At 34.7% G+C, this 27455-nt stretch overlaps 2 protein-coding genes across 3 annotated transcripts; one reads left to right on the top strand and one right to left on the bottom strand.

Annotated features, from left to right (window-relative positions):
* Positions 1 to 6469: 6469 nt before the first annotated feature.
* LOC107825897 (cytochrome P450 724B1) lies at positions 6470 to 10953 on the top strand. Its single transcript, XM_016652817.2, has 9 exons — positions 6470 to 6836; positions 6950 to 7274; positions 7718 to 7870; positions 8034 to 8294; positions 9144 to 9230; positions 9343 to 9421; positions 9642 to 9748; positions 10213 to 10334; positions 10591 to 10953. The coding sequence occupies exons 1-9, from the start codon at positions 6616 to 6618 to the stop codon at positions 10682 to 10684; spliced, it is 1449 nt and encodes a 482-aa protein (XP_016508303.1). The 5' UTR covers positions 6470 to 6615; the 3' UTR covers positions 10685 to 10953.
* Positions 10954 to 11755: 802 nt separating this feature from the next.
* Positions 11756 to 26826, bottom strand: LOC107825906 (subtilisin-like protease SBT5.3). 2 transcript variants are annotated; one of them, XM_016652834.2, is made up of 11 exons: positions 26308 to 26826; positions 17012 to 17121; positions 16822 to 16919; positions 16426 to 16590; positions 14658 to 14766; positions 13745 to 14279; positions 13479 to 13576; positions 13135 to 13380; positions 12914 to 13028; positions 12613 to 12826; positions 11756 to 12457 (listed from the first exon to the last, which is right to left on the bottom strand). In XM_016652834.2, exons 2-11 carry the CDS (start codon positions 17104 to 17106, stop codon positions 11922 to 11924), a joined length of 2211 nt encoding a protein of 736 aa, XP_016508320.2. In that variant the 5' UTR covers positions 17107 to 17121; positions 26308 to 26826; the 3' UTR covers positions 11756 to 11921. The 2 variants fall into 2 exon arrangements, with proteins under 2 accessions (XP_016508320.2, XP_016508313.2); XM_016652827.2 differs by lacking the exon at positions 26308 to 26826 and adding an exon at positions 17226 to 17387.
* Between the last annotated feature and the right edge of the window lie 629 nt (positions 26827 to 27455).

A 27455-nucleotide genomic window follows, 5' to 3' on the forward strand; every position in this document is an offset into this window, starting at 1 on the left:
CCCTTGTGTCCATGTAGCTTCGCCCCTGAGACATACCGCAACAAACCCTAATAGTACAAGTAAAGAGAATATCCAATGGAATATTCTCTTTAATGTCCTATTCTATAAACTAGCCGTTACAGCTCTTTATGCGATGTTCGATCTCGACCATCGTTTGCACCTCGACCACGAGCCTCGTTATTTTCTGGTCGACCTTGACTGACTCTTTTCTCGATGTTACTTTGCCACTGATTTCGACCCATACAGTAATGTGTTGGGCTAAACTTTTGTGCAAATTACTCTTTCCTTTTCCTGCTCTTTATACCAATGTGAATAACTTGAGTTAAGTACGAGAGCATGACGGGACAAAGAATTAACATCTTTTCCAAAAGTTTGAACACATAGAAGGGCAAGTAATAATGTGATACCAGTAAATAGGGCACAAGATGTTTAGTGTTTATGGCTTTTTATACATTTCATCTCTTCAAAAAGCAGTTTAGATCCTAATCATGCCTAACTTGAAGTAGATATCTGCACTGGCACAATAAATACGACATCAAACGTTATTATCGGCACTAATTTTGACCTTTCTAACACTACTGTCCCCTTGCACACGAATGGGAAAAACTTTCTCAGTGTTCGTCAGATTTCTGAAACATGTCTATTCAAATTCGTAGCCTTATTTTAGCTTAGTAGAAAAATGGGCATTTGCCAACTTAGTAGATAAAGATGACATGTTTACAATTAAGAATCAGATTGGGGTGTTATGCAACAAAAATGGGAATTTATAAATTGGTCTTTCTTGGGGAAATAGAAAAATTGACTTATGTTATTATGAAACCAAATTGAGCGAGAGTATGCTGATCAATAAGGAACTAGGAAGCTCGAGCAAAATAGCTAAGAAGAAGAATTAGGAAGAGAATTGGAGGAATCGAGAGAGAGATTGTATTGTATTTCACCAAACTGCTTAAAGTATACTAGTGTAAGAAGAAGAATCAGTACACATGTGCTTTACATAGTGTACTGAAAATAGATTTTACTTCGACTATTGTAACTTAATTACACTAGATAACTATTGTTATCCGATAAGTATTACTATAATAAATAAAAAAACAATAAACTATATTGTAATTAACGATAAACAATACGTTTAATAAATAAAAACTAAAATTTTTATATATTGTTTCACAAAAAACGATGAAGTTTTTATGTTCTTCAAATCGTTTCTGAATTTCAATACTCCGATGAAGTTTTTATATCTCAAATCAGAATAAAAATATTCAGAAGGAGTAGAAAACCACATAGGCTTCAATCTCCACAAACAGAATACAAATTATGGGTAGAAAATATAATTTCCTTAAGATTATTATCCAATCTGTATTACTATAATAAACAACAAAATAGTAAACTTTTTGAAATAGAAACAGAGACAGAAAGTTAGTAGCAACAGAATATCGAAATACTATCTGAAAATAATTTCGGAATTAGTCGAGCCCACTGAATGCATAGTGTGTCCTTAAGAAAATTATTCCCCTCAAGTACCCGAGGTGCTGGAATATTATTCTCCCAGGATAGAACGATTTAACTCACCGGAGTGTTGCTACCAACAACGCCGATGAAATAGCAAACACTCGAAAGCTATAAAACACACTGTGCAAAAGGAGAAGAAGAAGATCAAAGAATTTCGTAAGGAAAGATTCTGGGATTCAAAGTATATTTATAGACTTCGTGGCACTATTTCTGAAACGTTTTGGAACCTTTCAGAAACAGCCATGGCTGTTTGGAATATTTCTGTTTGAAATATTGCGGGAAAATGGATTTAAAAATAATTCGGGAAAGAAAATAGACCGGACCGGGTCAGGCCGCGGATCATAGGTTATTCCGAATTGAATTTTTGTTAATTAATTAAATAATTGAAAAAAAAATTGTCCAAAAAGATTAATCAATCAATCGTTGACCAATCCAAATCCAAATCCAAATCCAAATCTGAAGCCGAGCTGAGCAAGCGACGACGACGACAGCGCGAGGCTTCCTTCTTCTTAACTCTTTAAGAGCTAGAAGAAGAGCAATAATATATATACCCATCAAAAATCTTTTCTTCCTCCAATATGGGACAATGTCCCTTTGCCAAGGAGAGAAACTCAAATATTTCATTTTCCCTCCATTTAACATTCACCCTCTTTGAGCTAACTCAAGCTTAAAAAGCCCAACAATCCCACACATGAATGAAGAATGGTTATAAAACAAAGGAATGCATGGACGCGCGTGTGTTTTACATGCAAGAATTAATTGCATCTGGATAAGTAGGTTTCCCTTTGAACTTTTCGTAGTGAACTTATATCGAAAATACTCGGTCAATTGGTAGATTTGATATCATTGAACCGTCGAGCTTTGTTGTATACCTAGACAACATAAGTCACACAATCAACCCTTAACCATCTATGGTTCTCATGGTTGTGTTTGTTTCAGCCATGAACACCGCCTGATTTTATGAGTGCTTAGGGAATGAGCCTTTACTTTCATTCCCCTTGAAGTGGCTTATACTTCACACTCATATAGGTGATTTCTAAATGTGTAATCCTATAGACACAGTATCTGATCATATCCTACCAGACTTAGCAAATCATTAAAAAGCTTTAAGCTTTATTGACTCATCAAAAAGCATTAATGCTTTTCCTCTATCTATGAATATTGTCTTCGTCACGAAAATTGGTTAAGTTATTTGACAATGTTGAACCGTCATTCATAACTTTGTTTGATCTCTTTGAACCTACCTTTTGGGATCTTCAGTCTGCTAGGTAGAGTTACCGCCATGATGACTTGTCCTAGGCCTTAACCCCATTCCCTTTGATGATTTTTCAATTGTCTCTCTAGATAGGCCTTTTGTAAGTAGATCTGACACGTTATCTCTTGAATTTATGTAGTCAATTGTGATAATACCACTAGAAAGTAGTTTTCTAACTGTATTATGTCTCCATCGTATATGACGAGATTTTTCGTTATACATAATGCTCCCTACCCTGCCTATTGCCACTTGACTATCACAATGTATACAAATAGGTGCCAAAGATTTGGGCCAAAATGGAATATCTTCCAAGAAATTCCGAAGCCATTCAGCTTCTTCACTGGCCTTATCTACAACTATGAATTCAGATTCTATTGTAGAACGAGCTATGCACGTTTGTTTAGATGATTTTCAAGACACTACTCCACCCCTTATTGTGAAAACATATCCACTTGTTGATTTCACTTCAGATGATGCGGTGATCCAATTGCATTACTATATCTCTCAATCACGGACGAATATTTGTTATAATGCAGAGCATAATTTTGGGTATGTTTCAGATACCCCAAAACTCATTTCATTGCCATCCAATGTATTTGTTTGGAATTACTTGTAAATCGACTAAGTTTGCTAATAACACATGTTATATCTGATCGCATACAATTCATGATATACATCAAACTTCTCAATACTCTTGTATAGTCTAATTGTGAGTCATTTTCACCTTCATTCTTTTGAAGTGCATATCTTGACAATCTTGAAATCCATATACTTGAACTTGTCAAAGTACATTTTCAATATAGTGAGACTGTGATAATGCTAGACCTTGTGGAGTCTTGTGAATTTTGATTCCTAAGATCACGTCAGTAACTCCTAAGTCTTTCATGTTGAATTTGCTAGTTAACATGCGCTTAGTAGCATTTATATTTGTCATACTTTTGCTCATTATCAACATGTCATCAATATATAAACAACAATGAATTCATGACCTGGAGTATTTTTAATGTAAACATATTTATCACACTCATTGATTTTAAACCCATTTGCCAACATTGTTTGATCAAATTTGGCATGCCATTGTTTGGGTGCGTGTTTAAGTCCATAAAGCGACTTAATCAGTTTGCACACTTTTTTTCTTTACCCGAAACCACAAAACCCTCAGGTTGTTCTATGTAAATTTCTTCCTCCAATTCTCCATTTAAGAAAGTTATTTTAACATCTATTTGATGGATTTCAAGACAATACACGGCCGCTAGTGCCACTAACACCCTAATAGATGTTATCCTCGTTACTCGCGAGTAAGTGTCAAAGTAATCAAGGTCTTCCTTTTGTCTATAACCTTTGACAACCAGTCTTGCCTTATATTTTTCAATAGTTCCATCAGCTTTGATTTTCCGTTTAAAGATCCATTTCGAACCTAAAGGCTTATTTTCCGGAGAAAGATCAACCAATTCTCATGTATGGTTATCCAAAATTGATTGAATGTTACTATTGACTGTCTCTTTCCAAATGTTGAATCTGAAGATGACATAGCTGCTTTAAACGTTTAAAGCTCATTTTCAAGCAAGAATGTTACAAAATCTGGTCCAAAGGAAGTAGATGTTCTTTGACGTTTGCTACGCCTTGGATCTTCTACATTTGGAGTATTTGGTTCTTCCCGAGGTCATTTAGGTCTTTCACTTAACGACTCACATTCAGTTTTATACGGATATACTTTCAAAGAATTCAACATTATCTGATTTCATTACCGTATTAACATTAATATCAAGATTATCAGATTTATGAACCAAAAACTGAAATGTTTATTGTACTATTTTTTGCCATTAATTGAACTCTTATATTGTTAATAGTGAGAAATGGAAATTGATAACGGAAATTCTTCTGTGACTGTTGCGGCAACGACGATAGCCTCGTCAAGCCGAATTGCAGTTTCACCGGCCGAGAAGAAGTCTCGTGAAAATTCAACGATCATGGGAGTTAACATCATTGAGGAGGCTGCTACAAAAAGTAAGAAGAGGAAGAGGTCTTCTGGACAAATTAAGGAGCAGAACAAAAAGAAATTCAAGGGCAAGTGCTATAATTATGGAAAAATTGATCACAAAGCCCCTGATTGTTGTTTCCCGAAAAAAATGATAATAAGAAGGGACAAACCAACATAATGGAGAAGAATGATGACACTGATGATCTGTGTGCAATGCTTTCAGAATGCAACCTAGTTGGAAATCTGAAGGAGTGGTGGATTGACTTCGAATCCGAAGCCGAAGCAGAAGTCGAGCGAGCGATGATGATGGCAGCGCGAAGCTTGCCTTCTTCTTAACTCTGTAGGAATTAGAAGAAGAGCAATAGCATATATACCCGTCAAAAGTCTTTTCTTCCCTCCAATATGGGACAATGTCCCTTTGCCAAGGAGAAAAATTCAAATATTTTATTTTCCATCCATTTCTCATTCATCCTCTTTAAGCTAACTCAAGCTTAAAAAGCCCAACAACTATTTCCTTATATTCTTTCTAACTAGTTTTAATTCCTATAATCAATTAATTGTTTCAGGAACTAGGAAAAATATACTATAATCGCCAATAAAAGAAGAAACATTTTAGGTGCAGTTTCATATCAATTGCTATTATGTCAAACTCCTAATTTTTAGTTTTGGAATATTATATACTACCCATAAATACAATATTAACTAAAAAAAGTAGATTATTAATTTTTCATATAGTGCATTTCTCTTATTAATTTTCTTTACCTTTTTTTTGTTTGTTGGAAAGAAAATATCATACTCCGTATATAGTAATTATTACTCTTTCAGCCCCAATTTATATGGTGGAGTTCCGATTTCAGCAGACAAATGAGTTATTTTTACCACAAATTTTTCGTGTCTTTTAGATATTTTGAATTGTTAGTTATTATGATTTATAGTATTTCTTGCGCAATTTTAAAATATATATTAAGTTTTATTTCAAAAAACTTTAAAGATTCTACGTCCGAATTTATGATCAAAATTAAGAGTTTAACTCTCAAAATTCGAACTCCATCACATAAATTAGGATAGAGAGAGTAAAATGCATCATTATTGAAGGAAGTGTTATGGCCTCTGGATGGCACTTCTGTCACGCTACAATAAGTAGATGATAATCTAATAAAAGAAGTTACTAATTTATCTGCTAGCTTATTTTTTAACGTGTTATTATTCTGGTTCATATTTAATAATTGATTTTTTCACCAGAAAGGTATTAAGTGAATTAATCTTGTAAAATTAATTGCCGAAGAAAAATAAGCTTTTATAATTCAATTTTCGCTTCTAAGTTCTAACGTAACACTAGGGTAATTCATTTGAGTTAAAGTTCTTAAGTAATACTGATAGTATAAAAATTCGGTAAAAAAATATTTACAAATAATTATTCATAAAAATTACTCCACTAGCAAAGTCTAAATGATGATGTTGCTTTCTATTGGTAACATATTAAAAATATATTGATAATTTAAGAAAATGATCAATATATTGTGTACATAAGTCAAATCTTATTCATAAATGGTACAGTATCTTTTATCCATGACCTGTACCTACTATTTTGTAGATGCGTAGATCCCAGACTAGGTTGATTTCATTTCCTATGCAACTGACAAAAGTTAATTTCGCCGACTATAATATTCAACGCAAATAAATAAAAGCCTGTTTGCTTTTCTCTCGTTAAATTAACACAATGCTCCTTCAAACTATAAACAACTCTTCTCCCTTCTCCTCTATATATAGCCGGTCAAGCCCAACCTCAATTTGCTGCCTGCCACCTTCATAAAAAAACATTTCTTCTGCTACAACCAAACAAAACCAAGTCAAAATTGAGTGTATTTCAATGGCTGAAGGTAGCCTTTTGGTTGTGACATTAGTTATTGGTTTGGTTGGATTTGTATTTGGCATAGTTTTGAACCATTTTTGGCCTTTGTTCATCAATATTAAGCTTGGTCATGTTCCCAAGGGCAATTTCGGATGGCCTTTATTAGGAGAAACCCTTTCATTTTTAAAGCCTCACCCTTCTAATTCTATTGGAAATTTTCTACAAGAACATTGTTCTAGGTAAGTAACATGCTTCTTCATAATTATGTTTCTTGAAAGTATAATAATATATACCCCTTTTTGTTATTAGTGCTAAACATTATTTTTGCATGTACAATTTGATTTTTGATCAGGTATGGGAAAGTGTTCAAATCCCATTTGTTTTTCTCTCCAACGGTGGTTTCTTGTGACCAGGACCTTAACTATTTCATACTACAAAATGAAGATAAGTTATTTCAGTGCAGCTACCCAAAACCAATCCATGGTATTCTTGGCAAAGTTTCACTGCTTGTGGCTGTTGGTGACACACACAAAAGGCTTAGGAATGTTTCTTTATCACTCATCAGCACCATCAAATCTAAACCTGAGTTTATTAATGATGTTGAAAAATCAGCCATTCAGATTCTTCAGTCTTGGAAAAATAAAAAACAAGTCAGCTTCTGGGAGGAGTCAAGGAAGGTAAAAATTATATATGCACTGACAATATAATTTAGCACGTTATAACATGTTACAGTATCATTTATTCTTGGTTATTGATCAATACTTCTTAAGTAGCATCATTTATTCTTGCTATTGTTTGTTGATTTCCTTCACTGTTCCTGAAGGTCTACCAAACAACCTTTCTATATATCTTCAAAAAGTAGGAGTAAAGTCATACTACCCTCCCAAACTCTACTTGTCGAGTTACATTGTGTTGTTATTGTACTCTACCGAAACGTCCTTTCTCTCTGCCATAAGATAGGGCCACCCTTCTCATATCCCAATTGTGGGAATATAGTGCGTAGGTTATTATTATTGTTGTAGTACATAGAATTTATACTCTAGTAATAAACTTGTGTTGGAAAGTTTTGATCGCAATTATTATTTAGAATTATTACATAATTTTGGTTTCTTGTGTGCAGTTTTCATTCAATGTGATAGTGAAGCAAGTTCTTGGATTAACTCCAGAAGATCCACAAAGTGCAACAATTCTTCAAGATTTTTTAGCATTTATGAGAGGGCTAATTTCTTTACCACTCTACGTACCTGGAACTCCATATGCAAGAGCTGTGCAGGTTCTCCTCATCTACTTATCAATATGTCCTCTTTATTCTTTTACTTAATAAAATTAAAAGCATAGGCATTTTTTATTTTAGATATGCTTTTGTTGCAAAAGATTAAAAGTAGGCATGTGAAATTCAACTTTTTTTTTTGGCCATGACGTCTTCTTCTTTACAGGCTAGAAGTAGAATATCTTCTACTGTCAAAGCAATTATAGAGGAAAGAAGAAGAATAAATGATGGTGGAAGCTGCTGTAGTGATGATAGAAAAAGGAATGATTTTCTTGAGATACTTCTTTGTCTTGATACCTTATCTGAAGATGAAAAAGTTAGCTTTGTTCTAGATTCCTTACTAGGTGGTTACGAGACCACTTCGTTACTAATGGCAATGGTTGTATTTTTTGTTGGTCAATCACAAAATGCTCTTGATCAACTCAAGGTAATTACATGCATTTATCCCTATATACTTGCACAATATTAGACCATTTTAAAGCTAATTACGTACAAATTTCTATGATAAGTATTTCATATGTTCCAATTTATGTGACATCATTCAAATTTCAAATTTCTATGATAAGTATTTCATATGTTCCAATTTATGTGACATCATTTAAATTTCAAGAGTCAAACGAGTTTTTCTTTGAATATGCCTTTAAATATTTTGAATTACTAAGTTTTGTGACTTATAGTAATTTTTACATCGTTTTCAAATATATAAAGTTTATACTTCCTCCGTTCCAGTTTATGTGAACCTATTTCTTTTTTGGTCCGTTCCAAAAAGAATGACCAATTTCTAAATTTGGAAATAATTTAGCTTAAACTTACAATTCTACCCACAATTTTACCCTTAATGAGAATCTTTTATAACCACACAAATACTCTGGGCTCCTTTTTGACTTGTTTAAGACCACAAATTTCAAAAGTCTTCTTTTTTTCTTAAATAGGATTCGAATTTATGTGAACCTGTTTGACTGGGCACGGAGTTTATAAAAAAATAAGATTTTTGGAATTTGTGGTCCTAAATAAGTCAAAAAGGGGCCAGAGTATTTGTGTAGTTATAAAGACTTCTCATTAAAGGTAGAATTGTAAGTTTAAGCTAAATTGTTTCCAAATTTAGAAAGGGGTCACTTTTTTGGAATTGACCAAAAAGGAAATAGGTTCACATAAACTAGAACGGAAGAAGTAGTTACCTAATAGATTAGTGTAAAAAAATCTTTGCATTTTTATAATCATTAGTTTTGCCGTATCTCTCTTGATTTTTCAACTCTCATTGCAAAAACTAATGTAGGTAGAGCATCATAACGTAAGAAGCATGAAGAAAAAGGAAGAGTTATTGAATTGGGAAGATTACAAGAAGATGGACTTCACTCAAAAGGTGGAGAGAATGCGCAGACTGCAATGATTACTGAATATTATAAATATTTAGACTTTATTATCTTTATTAATAGTTTTTTTTTAACTTAAATTTATTTTCTTATTAAATACAGGTAATAAATGAAGCTCTCAGATATGGGAATGTTGTCAAATTTGTGCACCGAAAGGCCCTTAAAGATGTCAAATTTAGAGGTCTGTGTTGACCTGTAATGGTCCAATACTTAAAAAATTGTTTATCCCTAATTATGCATGCATGAGCCTTTATTAGCATTGTACAATTCTACTTTTTTTTTCTTCAAATGTATTGCTATAAAAGAAGAGAAGCTATTTTATTTTTTATAATAAAGATAATATTAAATTGTGCTTGACATTTAAGAATGAATTTTTCTTTTTGTTGAAATTATGATTGTAGATTGTGTGATTCCAGCGGGTTGGAAGGTCCTACCAGTATTTAGTGCAGTTCACTTGGACCCATCAGTTCATGCAAATGCCCTCCAGTTTAATCCTTGGAGATGGGAGGTAATTATATTACAGTATAAAGAATATTTATACAATTAGAATAAAGTAATTGCAAATAATTTTCTTTTATAAATAAAATAAATAAAAAGTAGGAGTAGTAAGTACATTACAGGTCAAATTATAAAGATACAGTAAATTTTTTGTATATAATTAGTTAAATCCCATTTTGATATTTGTCAAGATCTTTGTCATTGTGGACTTTCGACGTCAGTAATATAAGACACGTGATAATTATTTGAGTTTAAAAAAATATATGATAATTAGAGAAGAAAATAACCTTTATCTAAGTTATGAGAAGTGATTATGTCGCAACAAAAGGGTTAATTAACCCATATCCCCCTCTAAACAAAGCCACATGCCTCTCTTCTTATTCACCTTTCTTTCTTTTAAGGCTCGTTGTCAAGCTGTTAACTCTCTTTTTCTTGTTTTTTTTTTTTTTTTTGCAATAAAAATTAAATGTTTAGAGCGATGAACAAATATGCAAGAAACTGACTCCTTTTGGGGGAGGGTCAAGGTGTTGCCCTGGATTTGAACTTGCAAAGGTTGAGGTAGCATTCTTCCTCCACCACCTCGTACAAAAGTACAGGTAAATATTTAATATAAATTTCTTGCCATTTCTTTGGTGGTCAGCTGTGTTGCTCAAACTCTTTAATAATGTCAAAAGTAGTATATTTTTGAAAAATTTGACACGAGCATGGTAGTATTTTGAAGAGTTCGAACAACATATATGATCAATGATGTGTTGTGAACATATTCTGTATGGTTTTTGTTATTTTCCGTAGTTAAAATTTTCATTAGAAGTTTTTTTTTTATTGTGCTAAATATGGTGACATGTTATGTAGATGGGATGTAGAAGAAGGTGAACAACCCATTGCATATCCATATGTTGAGTTCCAAAATGGTTTAACAATCAGACTGCATCAAATTTCTACCTAGGCCTACAATAATTTGAGTATGGTCATGGGATGAGATCCATTGGCTATTGCCACATTGTGCTGAAAATTCCAATCACAGCATCAAAATCAGGAAGTCCAATGCTATATCATTCGTATACTGTAGACTATGAAGAGCTCTTCCTTCACATATCTGTTTTGCCCTCATCGTACAGAAGAAAAGCAAGATTTCCTTTTTTCCTTTATGTGTATGATCATTATACATAATTCCACGCTACAGCTTTTCAATGAATTTCGATAATCATTCTGCAATTTCTTCATTGCCGTCAGTTTACTTCATACTGATCTTTGTAACTAGGATTTATACACGAATTATCAGGCTCGGAGCCAGAATTTCAATTTTATAGTTTATAGGTTTTAGACCAACGATTTCAATTGCTAATAATTGAGTTCTAAATTTATTAAAAATCTTAACACAAATACACTGTTTAAGCAAAAGCTATTGGTTCAACCGAACCCGCCGAGCTCGCCCCTGCCAATCATGCTTTCAATATCTGGGATGCCAACCTTAACCACCCATATGCCACCAAGCATGAATTAGAATATTTTGTTTTGCTTACTCCAAGGAGTCATTTGGTTGGAAACAAGATATCACATGATTAATTATCTTGGAATTAGTTATTTCGGGATTGTTATCCCACCCTCCTACGAGGATAATATTATCACTACAAAATTATCCCGAAATTAGTTACACTGCAATTTTATCCCAACCAAATATGAAATAAAATCATCTTAAATTTAATCTCGAAATTAATTATCCTTTTATCCTTTGTACCAAATGAGCCCTAAGTCTTGCCTAATTAATTGTTCGATTCTAATGTCCACTATAAGACAATTAGTCGCAATCCATCAATAAATATTCACAATGCATTGTTAAGGAACAAAAACTTGTAAGCTGTTCCAATAGATTGAGGTAAAATGAACTGTGCACCAAATTTCATGTATACATCGCATTTATGGTATATGAAAACCATTGTTTAAAACAAAGCTGACAATAAACAGTGTTACTAGTTTCACAGCTAAGAATTCATCGCGTGTTGTTTCTCAGTCGACATTTCACAATTAACAATTGGATATCTTCAGATAACATTGAACTGTACCTAAAAGATTTTCCATCAAGAGCTACACATTACTTTCTTTCTTTTTGCTGGGCAGGAGAAATAATTCAGTGAATTAACTTCCCACTAAACTAATTACTTGTAACAATCTAAAGAACCTAACTATGTGGATTTTACTACAATGGGACTTCTAACATAGTGCTTACCGTATGACCAAATTAACTGGCCAAATACATAATCTTTTGGACCTTTAGATCCTTTAACCTTCAGAGTAAGCTTGAATGATTTCTTCTCACCAATATTCTTGAACTCAAGACTATTTGGCTCAACAACAGCTGAAATTCCAATGGGGCGACGAATACAGGCTTTGTATGTACCTGGAGATCCAACATTCTTCAAAGTTCTAGTAACAGTAACTGAACCATTGAGATTAGGTACTGTAATTGAGGGTAAGTTCATGTTAATGAAATTAATCGGCTCAGGGCATTTGAAAGGGCCTTGTGTAAATGTCTTGATTTGAGTTTCATTGTAGCCTTGAGCGCAGAGAAAGCTCAAATAATCATCGATAGTCAAGTCATACACCAAACCAGGGTCCATGGCACGGTTTGGCCGTACATGCCCTGCTCCATAAGCAAATGGACTTGTTTTGATGTAACTAGCATTCAACATTGGCTCTATAGCATTATCTCGTGTTCTCGCTGTCCACAAAAAAATAACATGGCACCAGAATCAGAACTAAAACCAGATAAAAAGTTTCATGAGACTCAGAAAATGCGCGTTTTACAACTTTTAACAATTAGGAACTTATGTAATATATTCAAATGTGTAAATGAAAAGGTTATTTTGTTCTTACCAGTGGTCATAATTGCAGATTTAATAGCAGAAGGACTCCAAGTAGGGTAAAGGGTTTTCAGAAGACCAACAATACCAGAAACATGAGGACATGACATAGAAGTTCCTGAAACTGAGTTAAATTTAACCCGACGTTTATCAAAATCTTGATTTGTTGGACCTTCAGCGCCAGTATAGGCAGCGATTACACTCACTCCTGGAGCAGTAATATCAGGCTGCAAACATAATACCAAATAAATGACCCAATGAAGGACATCATGCTAATAAACTAAAAAATAACAATGTTGAATTTGTTGTAAAACCTTAAGAAATTCTGGCGTAACAGTGTTTGGCCCTATCGATGAAAAGGCAGCCATGACTGGAGCTGGCTTTGTTCCAAGTTGAGTTTTTGGATGTGTAATAGAAGCTGTAGGTGTCCTGCATAAAGCGTTTAAAAAAGAAAATGAAGTGGCGTTGTTAGATACGGTCCGGTCCTTATACTATCAGTGTATATAAGTTAAAATCCATCCATAAGTTATTTTACCTTGTTGAATTAACATAAGCGAAGAGTTCAAGTCCATCAGTGTAACTAATTTGCGTAGCAGGTAAGACGTGAGGATCAGCAATAATTTCATTCCCAGACGCATAATCATTTGCTAGAACCATTCCAACTGCACCAGCCAAAGCAGCTTGCTGTCCCTTGTCAACCCTTGCATTATCTCCTCTTAGGCAAACTAAAATAGTTCCCTTTACCTTCTTAGGGTCCAGTGCCCCAGCTTTGCATAATTGTCTGCAGTAAAACAAGAAAAAGAAAAAAGTAAATGTCAGTCAACAAACTCTCAGATTTAGTTGTAGTAAGATCTAGTGAAGTAAGATGATTATACTCACGCATCGTCGGTTGAAGCATGGGGAGCTTTTGCCGAAGCAGCATTTATAATAGGGAAGAGCTTGCCTTTGGGCAGTGTTTCAACTGAAAGACTTTCTCCCTGTCAAATATATTCTCAGTTCATAAAATCAAGAAAACAATATACAGTAAAATTGAAGAATGTTACACCTCGGATTCAACAATTCATATATATAAACAGAAATTGTTACACCTCCTATACATCTTTATCAGTAAAATAGTGCACAAGAGAAGGAAAAGAAAACCTTACTTTGTACTGCTTTTTGTTTCCTAGGATGATATAGCTGGGAAACTGACGATCCATAGTGCTCGCGCCAACGGTTATGAGCCAAGGTGCAACATTTGATACTGTACCAGGACCAGGACCAGAGTTACCAGCAGAGGTGACTACAACAATGCCATGCTTAACAGCATGAAATGAACCAATAGCAACACTGTCATTGACATATGCTCCAGCATCTCCTCCAAGTGATACCGAAAGCACGTCCACGCCATCATGAATTGCCATATCAAAAGCAGCCAAGATATCTGAATCAAAGCACTCATTGCCCATAATTGGAGGCCAACAAACTCGGTAAGCTGCTACTCTTGCTTTTGGTGATCCACCCTTTGCTGTTCCGTTTCCATACCCGAAAACACTTGCTCCCTGAACAAAATTTCCACCGGCTGTGGACAATGTGTGGGAACCGTGTCCATCCGTGTCTCGTGGTGTGTTGAAACTTGAATTTAGAGATCCTGCTAGAGTCGCGTATCCTTGGTTGAAGTACCTTGCTCCAATTAGCTTCCTTTATTCAAGATGAACATAACTTCAATGTCAAAATCTTCATTCCAATACTAAAATGTAGAATCCATATCCTAAACGGATGTACATGTTAATTTATTCTGCTTTCTTCCTTGCTTTGTGTAGGGTTCTTTTTTAACTACTTAAGCCAATTTTATCACGGATTGGTGACTTAGGGAACAGATTAACAATCAATTTAGAATTACTTGTGTTGTCCAAAACTTACAAACTATTAAAAAAAAGAAAAATAAAGAAAGATGTATGGTTGAAATTTCGGAGGGTACAATGTCAGTGAACAGAAAGTTCTAAAGTGCAAAATTCTGTTTGCCGAGCTGTGCAGATAAGATGGTAAAAGAAAAAAGTGGACTGAGGGAAACAGTACCTATTGCACTGAAAGGTGTGATCAGAATCATTTTGGCAAATTCCTCTCCACTTTGATGGAATTGGTCCCAATTCTTCATCAATAAAGCTTTTTGATTCAGGCCAGGCACCTGGTCCACACCCATATCACACAAAAAGTTGAGCATTGAGATAAGCAGCAGTAAGTCATAATGTAGTTAAGAAAGTGCAGCTGTCGCACACAACATCCCGCATTCACTCAGGATCTATGAAAGGACCGCATCCCAAGGGTGTGATGTAAACGGCCTACCCTAATGCAAGCATTAATGGTAGTTTTCACGGCTCGAACATAATGTAGTAAAGAAAGTTAATCAATAATGCACTCTTACTGTTATATTTAGTCTAACTCAGTTTCCAAGTGAGTGGACTATTAAGCATAAAGATTAATTTTATCCCTTATTGTTGCAACAATGTGAAGGGGAGCCTTGAAGCAACGGTAGAGTTCTCACTGTACGACCTATAAGCGGGTTCAGACAGTGGAATCAGCCATTGATGCTTGCATCAGGGTAGGCTGCCTACATCACACCCCTTGGGGTATGGCCTTTCTCCGGAGCCTGCATGAATACGGATACTTCGTGTACCGGACTACTTTTTTGATTGCAACAATGTCATATATCATGGATTTCAGACACAAAAAATAGAATGAAGTTGAGCGGTTGAAGGGGAAAAGTTATAGTATGAGAATTGGTAACTGCAAAAGGTTGACTAATTAAGAAAAAGAGGAAAGGATGAAATTATCCATCTTTTGAGGTAAGGGCATCAGAACCTAAGCTTTTTCCCCACATATTCTGTTCTTATAATTCTGCTTTTGTTTTCCAACTTGTACTTTGTTTTCAGTGACAGCACCAATCCACTAGTATGTAGGCCTTTGTCTGTGCTAGGACAACACAAGCTATATCGATAATTGAACAACATGAAAAAAAATATTGAATTTCCTCAACTTTTATGAACATTGTTTATCAAATAAATGCAGGTATTAGCTTCTAGATTGCTTAGTAGTTTCCCAACATGGCTTTGCCTAGGATTGCACAGAAAGCAAAATAACTTTCCCATTTTCAGACAATCAGAATACTAATTTCAATTCTAAGTTTCTAACTAAAATATTCTCTAATTGACCCAACCAACCCAAAGATGAATAAAATAATATACTTCTCAAATGCTTACTCTTTCAACTACTGAAAGGTGCAGACATGATTCAAAAAGGAAGCTTCTGTCAAATAAATAATATTTTGTTATATGTGAAAGTGGGTTGGCCAAGGCAAGGAGATTAATGAGATCTTGAAATATCAAATATTAAACTATAGTTTATTGCTATCAAGACAAATCATGCAAATTTCCAACAAGGTCCTTATCATAATTATGGGATCACAGAAGAAAACTTTTTTTACATCAGCAAAGTCAAGGATCTAAGCGCAACTTATTGCAAGCTCAATTTTCTTCACATGCCTATTCTTGACTAAACAGTAAAAACAGGCTGCACCCCAATAGTATAATGGTCCCGGGGTATAATGTAGACAATTTACCCGATACAAACATCAGTAGCTGATTCCACACGTGACTATAGGGTCACACGGATTTACCGTTACTCCAAGACTCCCCTCCTCTCGACTAAAGAGTAACTAAGAGAAAATAGTTGAAAATTTGGCAGAATAATATTCAAACATGAAAAGGACCAGAAGTTTGGATCTGACTTAACACAAAAAATTGGAATCTGTAAATTGAGTATAAAATAGTGAATAAAAAAATATTACCAGTATCAAGATTGCCAATAATTGTATCTTCTCCAAATCTTGCCTTCTTCCATAATGAACTTGGATGTATAACTCCATCATTCTCCAATCCCAAAAAGTTCCATGATCTTGTTGTGTGTAGTTTTCTTCCCCTGTTTAGAAATACTGATACTACTTGGGGATGCTCTGCAAAACAAAAAAAAATTATATTGACAGGGGTGCGATTCTTTTCCAGACCTTGCATAAATGTGAGATGCTTTGTGTACCGCTGCCACAACATTCATAACACATGAGCTTTACCAGAATACATTCTTAATATTAGGTCTCGAATTCGAGCCCTGGTAGGAAAAAACTCTAAGCGGCAGGAATCTGAATGTTAATTTACAGAAAATAACAAGACTACACCAGATAGCTTACTTGCAATTTCTACTGCTTCATCATCTTCAAGCATGGCAGAAAAGCCATTGATGTGTTTAGTGTAAGAGTAGAAAATTGCTTCTTTTGCCTTGTCAGTGCTGTTGTTGAGATTTCAACGTGTAAGATTCTTGACTTCACATAAATCAAAGGGAATTAATTTTACTTAAAAAGAAAAAAACTAAGTAATTACCTTCCCAAGTATGATCCAAGAAACTCATGATGTGAATCTCTTACTCTATCATAATCAATGGATGAAACTTCTTTTCCATGTGAATGTGCGCCCATATACACCACATATGACTATACATAAATCACATTGAATCATTATTAATATTTCCAAATAGTAATTGTGTAAACAATGAAACGAACTAAAACTGAAAAAAAAAAAATACATGCTTAATTACCTTTTTAATGGCAAATGTGGGACTAAGCAATAACATAAAAAGAACTGAAAGGAGACATAAAAGGGCAGAGTTTGCCCCCATTGTTATCTTCATGTTCTTTCTTGCTTACTACTACTACTACTGCAACTACACCTCTGCCTTTTATTTAGTCCTTTCACTCTCAATACGCACAGTTTCTATTTAAAGAGAACTCTTTTGGTTGTAGTTGACCTTTCAATGAATTGTTATATTAAAAAATAATGAATCTTGTTTTTTTTTTTAATTAGTGGGAAATGTATCCATTTATTGCATGGTTTAAATTCAAAGATTTCACGGCTTGTGTCTGGTGATAGTATACAACACCCTTGACCATAATCTAGTCTAGATCCAATAATGTATAAGCAAGCTTTTCATGCATTTTAACTCAATTCTTCCTAATATAATCATTCTATAAATATGTTTCCATTGTTTTATTAATAATAATTCATGAATTAAACATAATGTTACCCTTTTCGAGTTCCTTTACTAATTCGTTAAAAGCTAATAAATAATGTATGGAATTCTTTGAATAAAGCCATCCCTTTTATTGGTAATAATATGAAGAATAGGAGTATGGGACCAGTAGAAGGATGTGAACTATTTAAAATAATAGAGGTTGCTTGACGGTTTTGTTTTTTCTAGCAGATATATCCAATGGGACACCCTGGTAAAGACAAAAAATTTCGTCATTTTAAAAAATAATAATTTTCTAAATGACCAATGGATATTTTTTTCTTTTCCCTTCTAGATAGTAATTGGCCCATTTTTCTTGATTCGGATGATCACAGTCAAGAAGAATTCGGGATACGATTTTTGACTCTATATCCAATGAGATAATTTTTGACAAAAATCGAAATTTTAGTGCACTCAAAATCACTTCATCCAAATTATAGCTTAAGTAAAAAAGCCAAAAATATCACTATAAATTGAATAAATATAATAGAAACCCACCTGTCCGATGCTTATGATTCTGATTCATATTTTAATAAGGTAACAATAAAGTGTCACACTACAATACATAGAAACACAAGATTCAATTTGAAGAGTATCATTTTATTCTTTCTCTCTTATCTTGGCTTTTCTTATAAGGAAAAAACTTAATAAGTAGCGTCCTTACGTTAACAAACTTATCATTATGTGTAAAAGAACAAAAAGGGACAGGAAAAATAGGAGGAAATAAATTTATCAAATTATTAGTATTGAGTGTGCCAGAAATATATGGCTTTATTTTCTGCGGTTTTTGAGGTCCATATTCGAACAGAAATGTGCAACACTCTGTATATTGTATTTTGTCGCCGTAATGTATGCTGACCAATCCTATTCACAGTTGGACGGAGGAGAGAATAAAGTGTGAAAACAGCAGCTAATTTTGAAAAGATTTAGAAGCTAGAGTAATAGTTTATATGAGTCCATCAAACTATAGAGTACCAGGTTCTTTATGAGTTTTCACTGAGAACACTAATAAAACAGTAAGTAAATAAAATAGGGAGTTTTACGTGGAAAAATTCCTGCTCAAGGGGATAAAAAATCACGACCTACACTGGTAGGATTTCAACTTCAGTATGAGCAATTTTTAGATTACAACCTATGCAATCTAGGAATTAAATTCTTAATCCCTCACTAACTCGTAATATATTTATTAAAAGCCACTTTACAATACACCTATTACAAAGACTTCAACTCATGACTAACTCTCGTCACGACACAAACACAAAGAGTTTATGGTTTTACAAAGGGGTTCCTAAGTAACGCTTCTAGCTAAGCAATTTAGGAATTACAATAAGAACAATTACAAAGTTACAACTCAACTAAGGACAATAAAATACTGGATTTAGGAACTGGTCCGTAGTAGCATTTAACTTTGTTCTTCAGGCACTTGAGAATTAAGTTCACTGTTGCAGAAGGCTTGAATGCTTGATGTGAATTCTCAAATGTTCAAGTGATGTTTTGTTATAATGCTCTTGTTAATACACCTTTCATGACATCACTGGAATGATGTAAGCACTTCGTTGGTCAAAGGACAAGTGACTGCAAAACTGCTGCACTGTTTCTGTGGCAGTCACTTTCCAGCTGTGCGCAGTTGACTTTCATATTGCTGTTAGGGAAACACAAGGGATCAGGTCCCTATCTTGTTTCTCTATTTTCTACACTTGCAGCAATTCACATTAGTTGGAGTTCTGGCTGGAATCTGTTCATTAGCAATGTGTACCAAGTATGTTGGGTTCCCTATCTGGTTCTTGATAGTAAGTTTGTTAGATCATCAAAACATAAGGCAAAGACATTGAAAATCCATTAATTTCCCCCTTTTTGATAATGACAAACTTAGACATTGATAACATATATTTAGAGCAGAAATAACCAGATGAAGTAACAAGAACTTCACAAGTTCCCCCTGACTTTATGCTTCCCCCTTAATCTCAATTATACTTCCCCCTTTAGGCATCATTAAAAATACACAAGCAGGCAAACAGCATAAATAAGTATAGCTGATCACGCCCAACTATGACTTATAAAAAGGACAATGCGGTCGTTGCAAATATAATCCGGTTTACAAGTCCGGAGTCGAATCCCACAGAGAACTAAGGCTTAGCTACAACTGTTCACTATTACCAAGAAGACAAGCTTGAACAGTTCCTAACTTATAGATATTTAAATTCTTGTGTTTAACTAATTGATTAACAAATTAAAATAATAAATTAACAACTAAAGATACTAAGAGTTAGAGACAAGATTAAGGAGGTCTAGAGTTATGATTTCTCCAATTGTCGGAATCCTTCCCGCTATGTCTTCTATAATTTCGCCTAAGTATTCTCTACCGATCATGGGCACTCTTATTACCGTAAATCTCTTCCAAGTAATCATGACAATTCACTAGACGCACTCTTCCGAGCTATGCTAGCTGGCTTTTGATACAGCTCACTTCAGATCGCACCCAAGGCTTCGTTATTCCTAATCCCGCCTTTAAACCCGCAGTTATAGATCTCTCTTATACTTTGGGAGTGATATTGTTCAACACTTACCTAAATATGCACTCTCTCCCGAGTTATGCATACTAAATAGGCACAGCTAATTGAGAGCTCTTCAATCAACCATAATATAAACGTAGTTGAACAAATAGAGAAAAGCTATGGCTCAATTATATAAAAACATAACAAGAATTTATCCTACAAAAGGTTCTATCAAAACTCTAGATAACAAATTAGCTATTCATAATAGTATGTAAAACTACAATACTAAAATTCATAACCAACAATGAAAAATAGGAAGAGGAAAGAAAAAACTTGTAGAAGAACTCCCAAGCCTTGCTCCTATTGTGTCTCTGTCTCCTTAGGTCAAATCTATGTCAAAAATATGTCCAATTCTTTTCTTGGCCGGCTTCCTTGGTTTAATATAGGGTTTAGGGCTTAAAATCCCGTATTTTGCACTTTGGTCCCTGAAATTTACGCATCCTGCCGCGGTTACGCCGGAACCGCGGCCAAACACCCTCTCAGATTCTTCATTTGTCCGCGACTGCCTTCTGTCGCAGTTCTGCCGCGGTCCTACCGTAACCGCAGTTTTTCACCCTTTTCCGTTTGGAATTTCGAAAACCATAAAACATAAAAGTTGTATCCCTTTGAGTTATCTTTCCAAAAATTTATTATTAAGCCCAAATGGAATTCTGAGCAAAACGTTATGTCTATTTTACTAGACAGTGCGCAATATGCCTCTTCAAGTTTTCGTTTTGTTGTTTTATTATCCGTTGATCCCCGAACGCGATCCCGGCTTAATTTATTGAGCTATTACTCAGACTTCAAAGCTCCAAACCACTTAAATCCATTCCATAACATCTATATAGCTCGGAATCACTCCCACAAGACATAAAACACACCGTTAGTGCAAAACACTAGCGATTAAAGCGCAAACTCAACTAAAGTACAGTAAATTAGAGTGTAATAATCGACTAAAATACGTAATCATAGCCTATCATCAATAGCTTAGCTAACTCTTGCCACACATGTGCACACAACATGATAGAGAAGAGAAACAGAGAATACAAGCATGTAGATAACAAAAGAGGATAGCTTTTATATATAAAACATATACCTTTGCTTATAAAGCAAAGGCAAGATTGGACTGTTAAAACCGGGAGCAATAATGATACATCCCATCCATATCAAAACAAAATAAACAAACACAACTGCCAAGTCATAAAAACAAAAATAGATAATCTAGAAACTGGTCACTTAAAGGGTTGCTTATGGGGCACTAAGAGTAGAGGGCTTGGAAGCTGCAGCAAGGGTTTGGAGAACTAGGTCTATTCGGGTATTCGCCGACTTTTGCTCATTGAGCAATTCTGCTTTCAGGTTCTCCACTTGTGCCAGAAAGCAGCGTTTTCCTTTGTCAAACGAACCACCTCCTCATTTGACTCTGAGGCCCCTTGGGCCTCTGACCTTCCAGGATAGCGTTCCTAGACTTCAACCTTCGAATCTCCTCAGTTGCACTATTTTGAGCATTGATGAGCTGAGAGATTGTTGATGTACGGCCTACCCCCCCCCCCATTCTTCTCGATGCACTCACATTCTTCCAAAGTTTTTTGAGAGAAGGTCTGCTTCTTGCATCCTACCTTGCCTTGCCGCAATGGCACCTTGAAAAACTTAAACACTTGTGTAAGTAGAAACCCATATGGAAGACCACGATTGTCATCCCGCGGGCCCTGCTTGTATGAGTTGGGAACCTTGTGGGCAACCTCTGAGGGGTAATATTGGGCATCGTGAGCTTCGAGTGGGTGTTCATTGTTGGGGATGGTGGATAAGACAGGAGGGCAATTTTTGGGAAAGGTAATTGGAAGATGAGTGATGGAGCTACTAGGGTGGTTGGGAAAGCCATGATAAGCGGGTGGATCTGGAGAGTATGGGGGATCATCTGGCACTGTGACCAGTGTTCGGGTAAGGGTAGCATTTATGAAGCTAGGTGGTGGCGGCGGTGGTGCCTTCCCAGTCATCCAAGTCTGATACATGTCCGCCATGTGTTGTCTTAATCTCTTTACCTCTTTAACCAACTCATTGTCCTATTCAAACAACTGCTTCCGAGCACCGGTATCAACCAACTCAGTTTTGTTGTTGTCTGCCATTGCCTTTTGACCTTATGTTGTAGAGAAGAGTTACCACTTTTAAAAAATCACAAACCAGCCACCCTTCTGCTATGAATATAACAAAAAGAAGTCATCACGTTAGCGTTAAGGCATTTAACATAAGATAATCTCACTTTATGTGCAATGCACCTAGCCACAGTTATCGGTTCTAAAATGACTTCGAGGGTACAGCGGTCAGTTGGCATCATCCCAATTTGTTCATTTCAATCCTTTCTTTTCTTTATTTTTCTTGCACTTCTTAGCTCGCTCATTTTCCTTCCCCTTTTTCTTTCTGATTATTGCTCTTTTTCTTCCTTCTCATTTCTCACATTCCATGACTTCACCCCCTTTTTCTTTTCCTTTTTTCTTCTTTTTTTTTTCCTTTTAATAATAAAAAAATGATTCGATCGAACCTTATGTAGGTTGCCTACATATCATGACCCCGCATGAATTAGATCTTTGCGTAGTTCTGGCAGATCACGAATAAAGGAAACAAACTGACGTTCTCTGTTTCTTTTTCTTTTTCTTTTCTATTTACCTTAATGACTACTCTGCTGAGAAAAGAGAAATAAATGAAGCAAATATTTTTTTTAATTTTCTAAACTTAATGTTCTATAAACTATTTTAAACTCAAGCTTAACAGATTTTTTTTTCTTTTCTTTGAAACAAATACTCTATTAAGGAAAAACTCTAGAAGAGAAAGATATTTTTTGATTCCTTTTTTTTAGGAAGAAAATCTAAAGAGTGAACCACAGAAAAATATTTAGAATTTTCATTTGATATTCTGATGCAAGGTTTCGAAACAAGCAATGAAAAAGATAAAACAAAATGATTTTGGATTTCAATTTTGATTGTCTGAAGAAGAATTTCTAATGATAAACAAAGGATAAAGTATGTTTTTTTTCTATGTACAATATCCTAAAGTTCGAATGAAAATAAAAGAAATTTTGTTTTTCATTTTTCACTAATTTCCCCAAGAAACACCTCAAAAGAAAATCTTTTTGAATTTTGGAATTAATACCTTAAAGAAGGATTTTAAAGAAGTACTAAAAGAAAATTCTTTTTTTTTTTTTGAATTTTGGTCCTAACATAGTAGAAGAAATATAAAAATAATTCATTTTAAGTCCCAGATATTAATTGCCTAAAAGAAAAATAATCTCAAAGGAGATTTTTTTTTATTTCTTATAACAAAAACGCAAAATTTCTTCTTCTTTTTCCTGGATTTTCGACTTGTAACACATTTCCACATATAAAATAAGAAATACAATAACAAAAGACTCGGCAAACTTAACCTGACTATTACAAACTCTACATCACCTAAAAGACTAAATACTACTATACAGGACTAGAAAATAAAACAAAAATAATTGACTCAAAAACATAAAATGGCTCCTCGAGTAGCCCCTGAATGCAGTGATCCTGGGGTATCTGTCATGCTCAAACTCTAGTAAGTAGATCCACACCTGTATGAGAAAATTTAAACTAGCACTATGTGAGACAATAACATTCCCTAAGACACATGCAAGACATGATTGAGGCTATTTTTGCAAAATGGCTTATTTGGCCAAAAGGTGGCTAGAAGTGCAAAATTTGGCTATGATCCCGCAAAGCCAAGAACCTAAGATTTACTAGGAAGATCGGACCCTATGTGGGTTGCCTACATATCACGTCCCGAAAGACGAGAATCAGGTATGCGTAGTTCGGGCAGATAGGATACGGGCGAGAAATAAAAATAACAACTAATTTAGAGAAAATATGTTTTTTTTTCTTTCTCTTTTTTTTTTTTTTGAAAAATGATGAAACATGTAAACTCTTTTTTTTTATTTTCTTTTTCCCCATTTTTGATTTTTGATTTTTGAAAAATGATGAAAAAGTATAAAAATCTTTTAAATTTTTCAAGCTCTCTTTTTTTTCTCTCTCTTAACAAAATGTAACAGAAAACATAATTAGGCCCCATTCGCTTTATCTTCACAACTCACCCTCTCTTTTTCTTTTTTTTTTCTTTCTTCTTTCTTTTTTCATTGTTTTTTTTTTCAATTCTTCATTTATCCTCAGCTATCATTGGTCCGCCAAATGACTCTTGTACCCTTGAATAAATGCAACATGTAGCACATAAGATGCATCAGGATGATCTTTTATTTTTTGGGGTATACCTGTCCTAGAAGGACCCAACCCCTGTGTTGAGTCCCCTAAGTCAAGTGCACATGATGCAAACAAGCGTTCCTACTAGGGATCCGGCATGAAGCTGAGTTATTCTAGGTTCAAAACCTGGGTATTTGTTCTAGACTTGTATACTCGAGCGGACAACTCGAGCCGAGGAGAGGGCTACGTACCGGGAACCAAAAGGCCATCCGGCTTAGTAACTTGTCCAAGCCTCTTTCTTATTTCAAGATATGACACTAACAGAATAAGGAGTCTCGACCAACGAGCACATCCTCGAAGATGAGAAAAGAAGGGTTTCGTAGCAGTTTATATAAAGTTCAGATAATATCAAAGCGGTAAAAAGCAGCACTTAGCACATTAGGCCCAAACATGTGAATAAAATCATATAATAAATAAAGCCAAATACAACAATTATTCTAAGCTCGAATTCTGAACCATGAACCAGAGATTCTGGGTTCGATCCTCAGCAGAGTCGCCAGAGCTGTCACACCTCCTTTTTCCTACACCCCCCGAGAAGGGAGTAAGGGAGTTTTTTCCAACTTAAAGTGACAATCGAAATTGGATTATTTATTTATTAAATTCAGAGTCACCACTTGGGATAATTTATGGTGTCCCAAGTCACCGGTTTCAAATCCCGAATCGAGGAAAAGATTGACTCTGTATTACAGTCTGCGAATCAGAAATCCGGGTAAGGAATTCTGTTAATCCGGGAGAAGGTGTTAGGCATTCCCGAGTTTCGTGGTTCAAGCATGGTCGCTCAACTATTACAATTGACCTATTATCTGATTTTAATACATCTTTGAAACCTATGTGCATTTTAAAACTTTAACCGCTTTTAATTAATTTTAAGAATAATTCAACGTCACATAAAATATGTTTTGAACTGCGTCACATAAATGCACCCGCAGCCCGCGACACATTTTATATAACGTTGTTAGGATTTGGATTTGGGTCACATAAATGCGCACCCGAGTTTTAGTAATAACTGTGATAATTATAATTAATGCGCCTAAAGCAAACTACGATGTTCATGAATTATTTACTTGTCTAAATTTAAGATTGAATGGGGAAGTTCACAGATTATAAAAGAATGTGGGTTAGGTGTGAAATTTGTCAGTTTGAAGTACTAATGTAGAGTTATAGATATAGGTTAAGAAAATTACTAAGTAAGGCAAATAGTTGACTTTGAAACCAGTAGATCAAATGAAATGTGGTAAAATCCCAGAATTGAACCCCATATATTGTAAATCTTGGGGTCCATTTCTAGCGCCTTGCGCCATCTATTGAAACAAACTAAAGTAATTGCTCTAGAGAGCAAGGCATTCTTCTCAAAGTTGAAAATTATCTAAAAATTGCAGATTGCTTGTACTGCAACCAAATACTTGTAAAAATTCAATCCCAGGCACCTAATGCTTAATCCAAATTTACTTTATATGGAAAATATTCAAAGATCCAAATATTGGACAACAAATTGACGTCTTAAAGCTTCAAAATTTTAGCAAAAGATTTACGTTTCTTCCCAAAAAGGCTATTAATGCTAAATTAATTGATTGTCAGATTTTTGGTCAACTCAAATCACTAAAGTAAGCAAACAAACCATTATCCATCATTAAAGTCGGTGAACAATAACATTAATAATTGAAGCAAAATTCCATGAGCAATCAGTAAATCCATCCAAACATACATTTGAAAGCTTAAACAAGCAAAGTTATTCATTAACTAGACAAACAATAAAACACAAAGCACGAGATATTCAGTGGATTAAATACACATAATGAAATTGAAGTGCACCTTTGAGAATTTCCTTTTCAAGATTGATTCAAAACCTTCAGCAACGCACAAAATGCATAGGAAAACGAAACCCGACAAAGTGCCGAGAACAACAATAGTAGAGACGAGCAACAGCGGAGCAAAGCAACAATAGAGTTCAGACTCGCTTCTAACCCAGAAAAAGCTCACAAGAAGCTTTCGCCAATATCAAACCCGAATACCTCAAATTCTGACTAACTCAAATCCATTTTGAAGCAAAAATTCGAAATTGAAGGGAAGAAATGGAACAGTCGTAACATTGGTCTATTCTTGAGAGTTTTTATGCTGATTTGTAGCCGCGTTTCTGCTATTTTTCGTAGCTGGTTTGCTGCGATTTTTGGTGTGGTCAAAGGGAGAAGAAGGAGCAGCTGCTGGAGCTCTTTTCTTTCCTTAGGTGTGTTTTTTGTTTTCTTTTGGTTCTCGATGGAAAATGGAGAAGAAGCCTCAAAACTCCCAGATGCGCCGTTTTTGTTATCAAGAGGTCTCAATATGGAAAAATCTGATCTCTCTTTAGTGTGTTAGGTCTTCTTTTATGTGAGGGACTAGGGTAAAGGGTAATGGGTATTTGGGTATGGTATTGGGTTGGGCAAGAAAGAGGGAAATTGGGCCCTTTTTTTTTTTTTTAGAAATTGGCCCAAGCCAAGTATTTTAAAAGAAACAAGACATACATATATTCTTCCTAATTTCCCTTTCTCCTTTTTTCTCTTTAATTAATTAAAATCCTAAATTAATCTATTTTTGTAGAAATTAAAATTTTTTATTTATTTTTAACATTAAAACAACTAATTAACTTAAAACTAAAGAAAAATGCTAATTTTAAAGGCTAAAAGTTAAATATGTAAAAATGACAATTTTTAGGATTTTTTCTATGATTTAAAAATATTAAAAATGCATGAAATGCAAAATAAAGAAAAATTCCTAAAATTAATGACAACTATTTTTTGTCTATTTTTAGGAGTTATTTTCATGTATGACAAAAATCACGTGCTCACACCCAGCAGGACCTTTTGGTGCCTTAATCGTTTTGAAGCAGTACTAGTTTCGCTTCTCATCCTTCTCGTAGAAACAGGTTCCAACTTTCTCTTGCCAGACTTCACACCACTTAATTTTTCTTTTCCCTTAGACTTGAC

The sequence above is a fragment of the Nicotiana tabacum genome, chromosome 10 (assembly GCF_000715075.1).
Source record: "Nicotiana tabacum cultivar K326 chromosome 10, ASM71507v2, whole genome shotgun sequence".
Classification (NCBI taxonomy): domain Eukaryota; kingdom Viridiplantae; phylum Streptophyta; class Magnoliopsida; order Solanales; family Solanaceae; genus Nicotiana; species Nicotiana tabacum.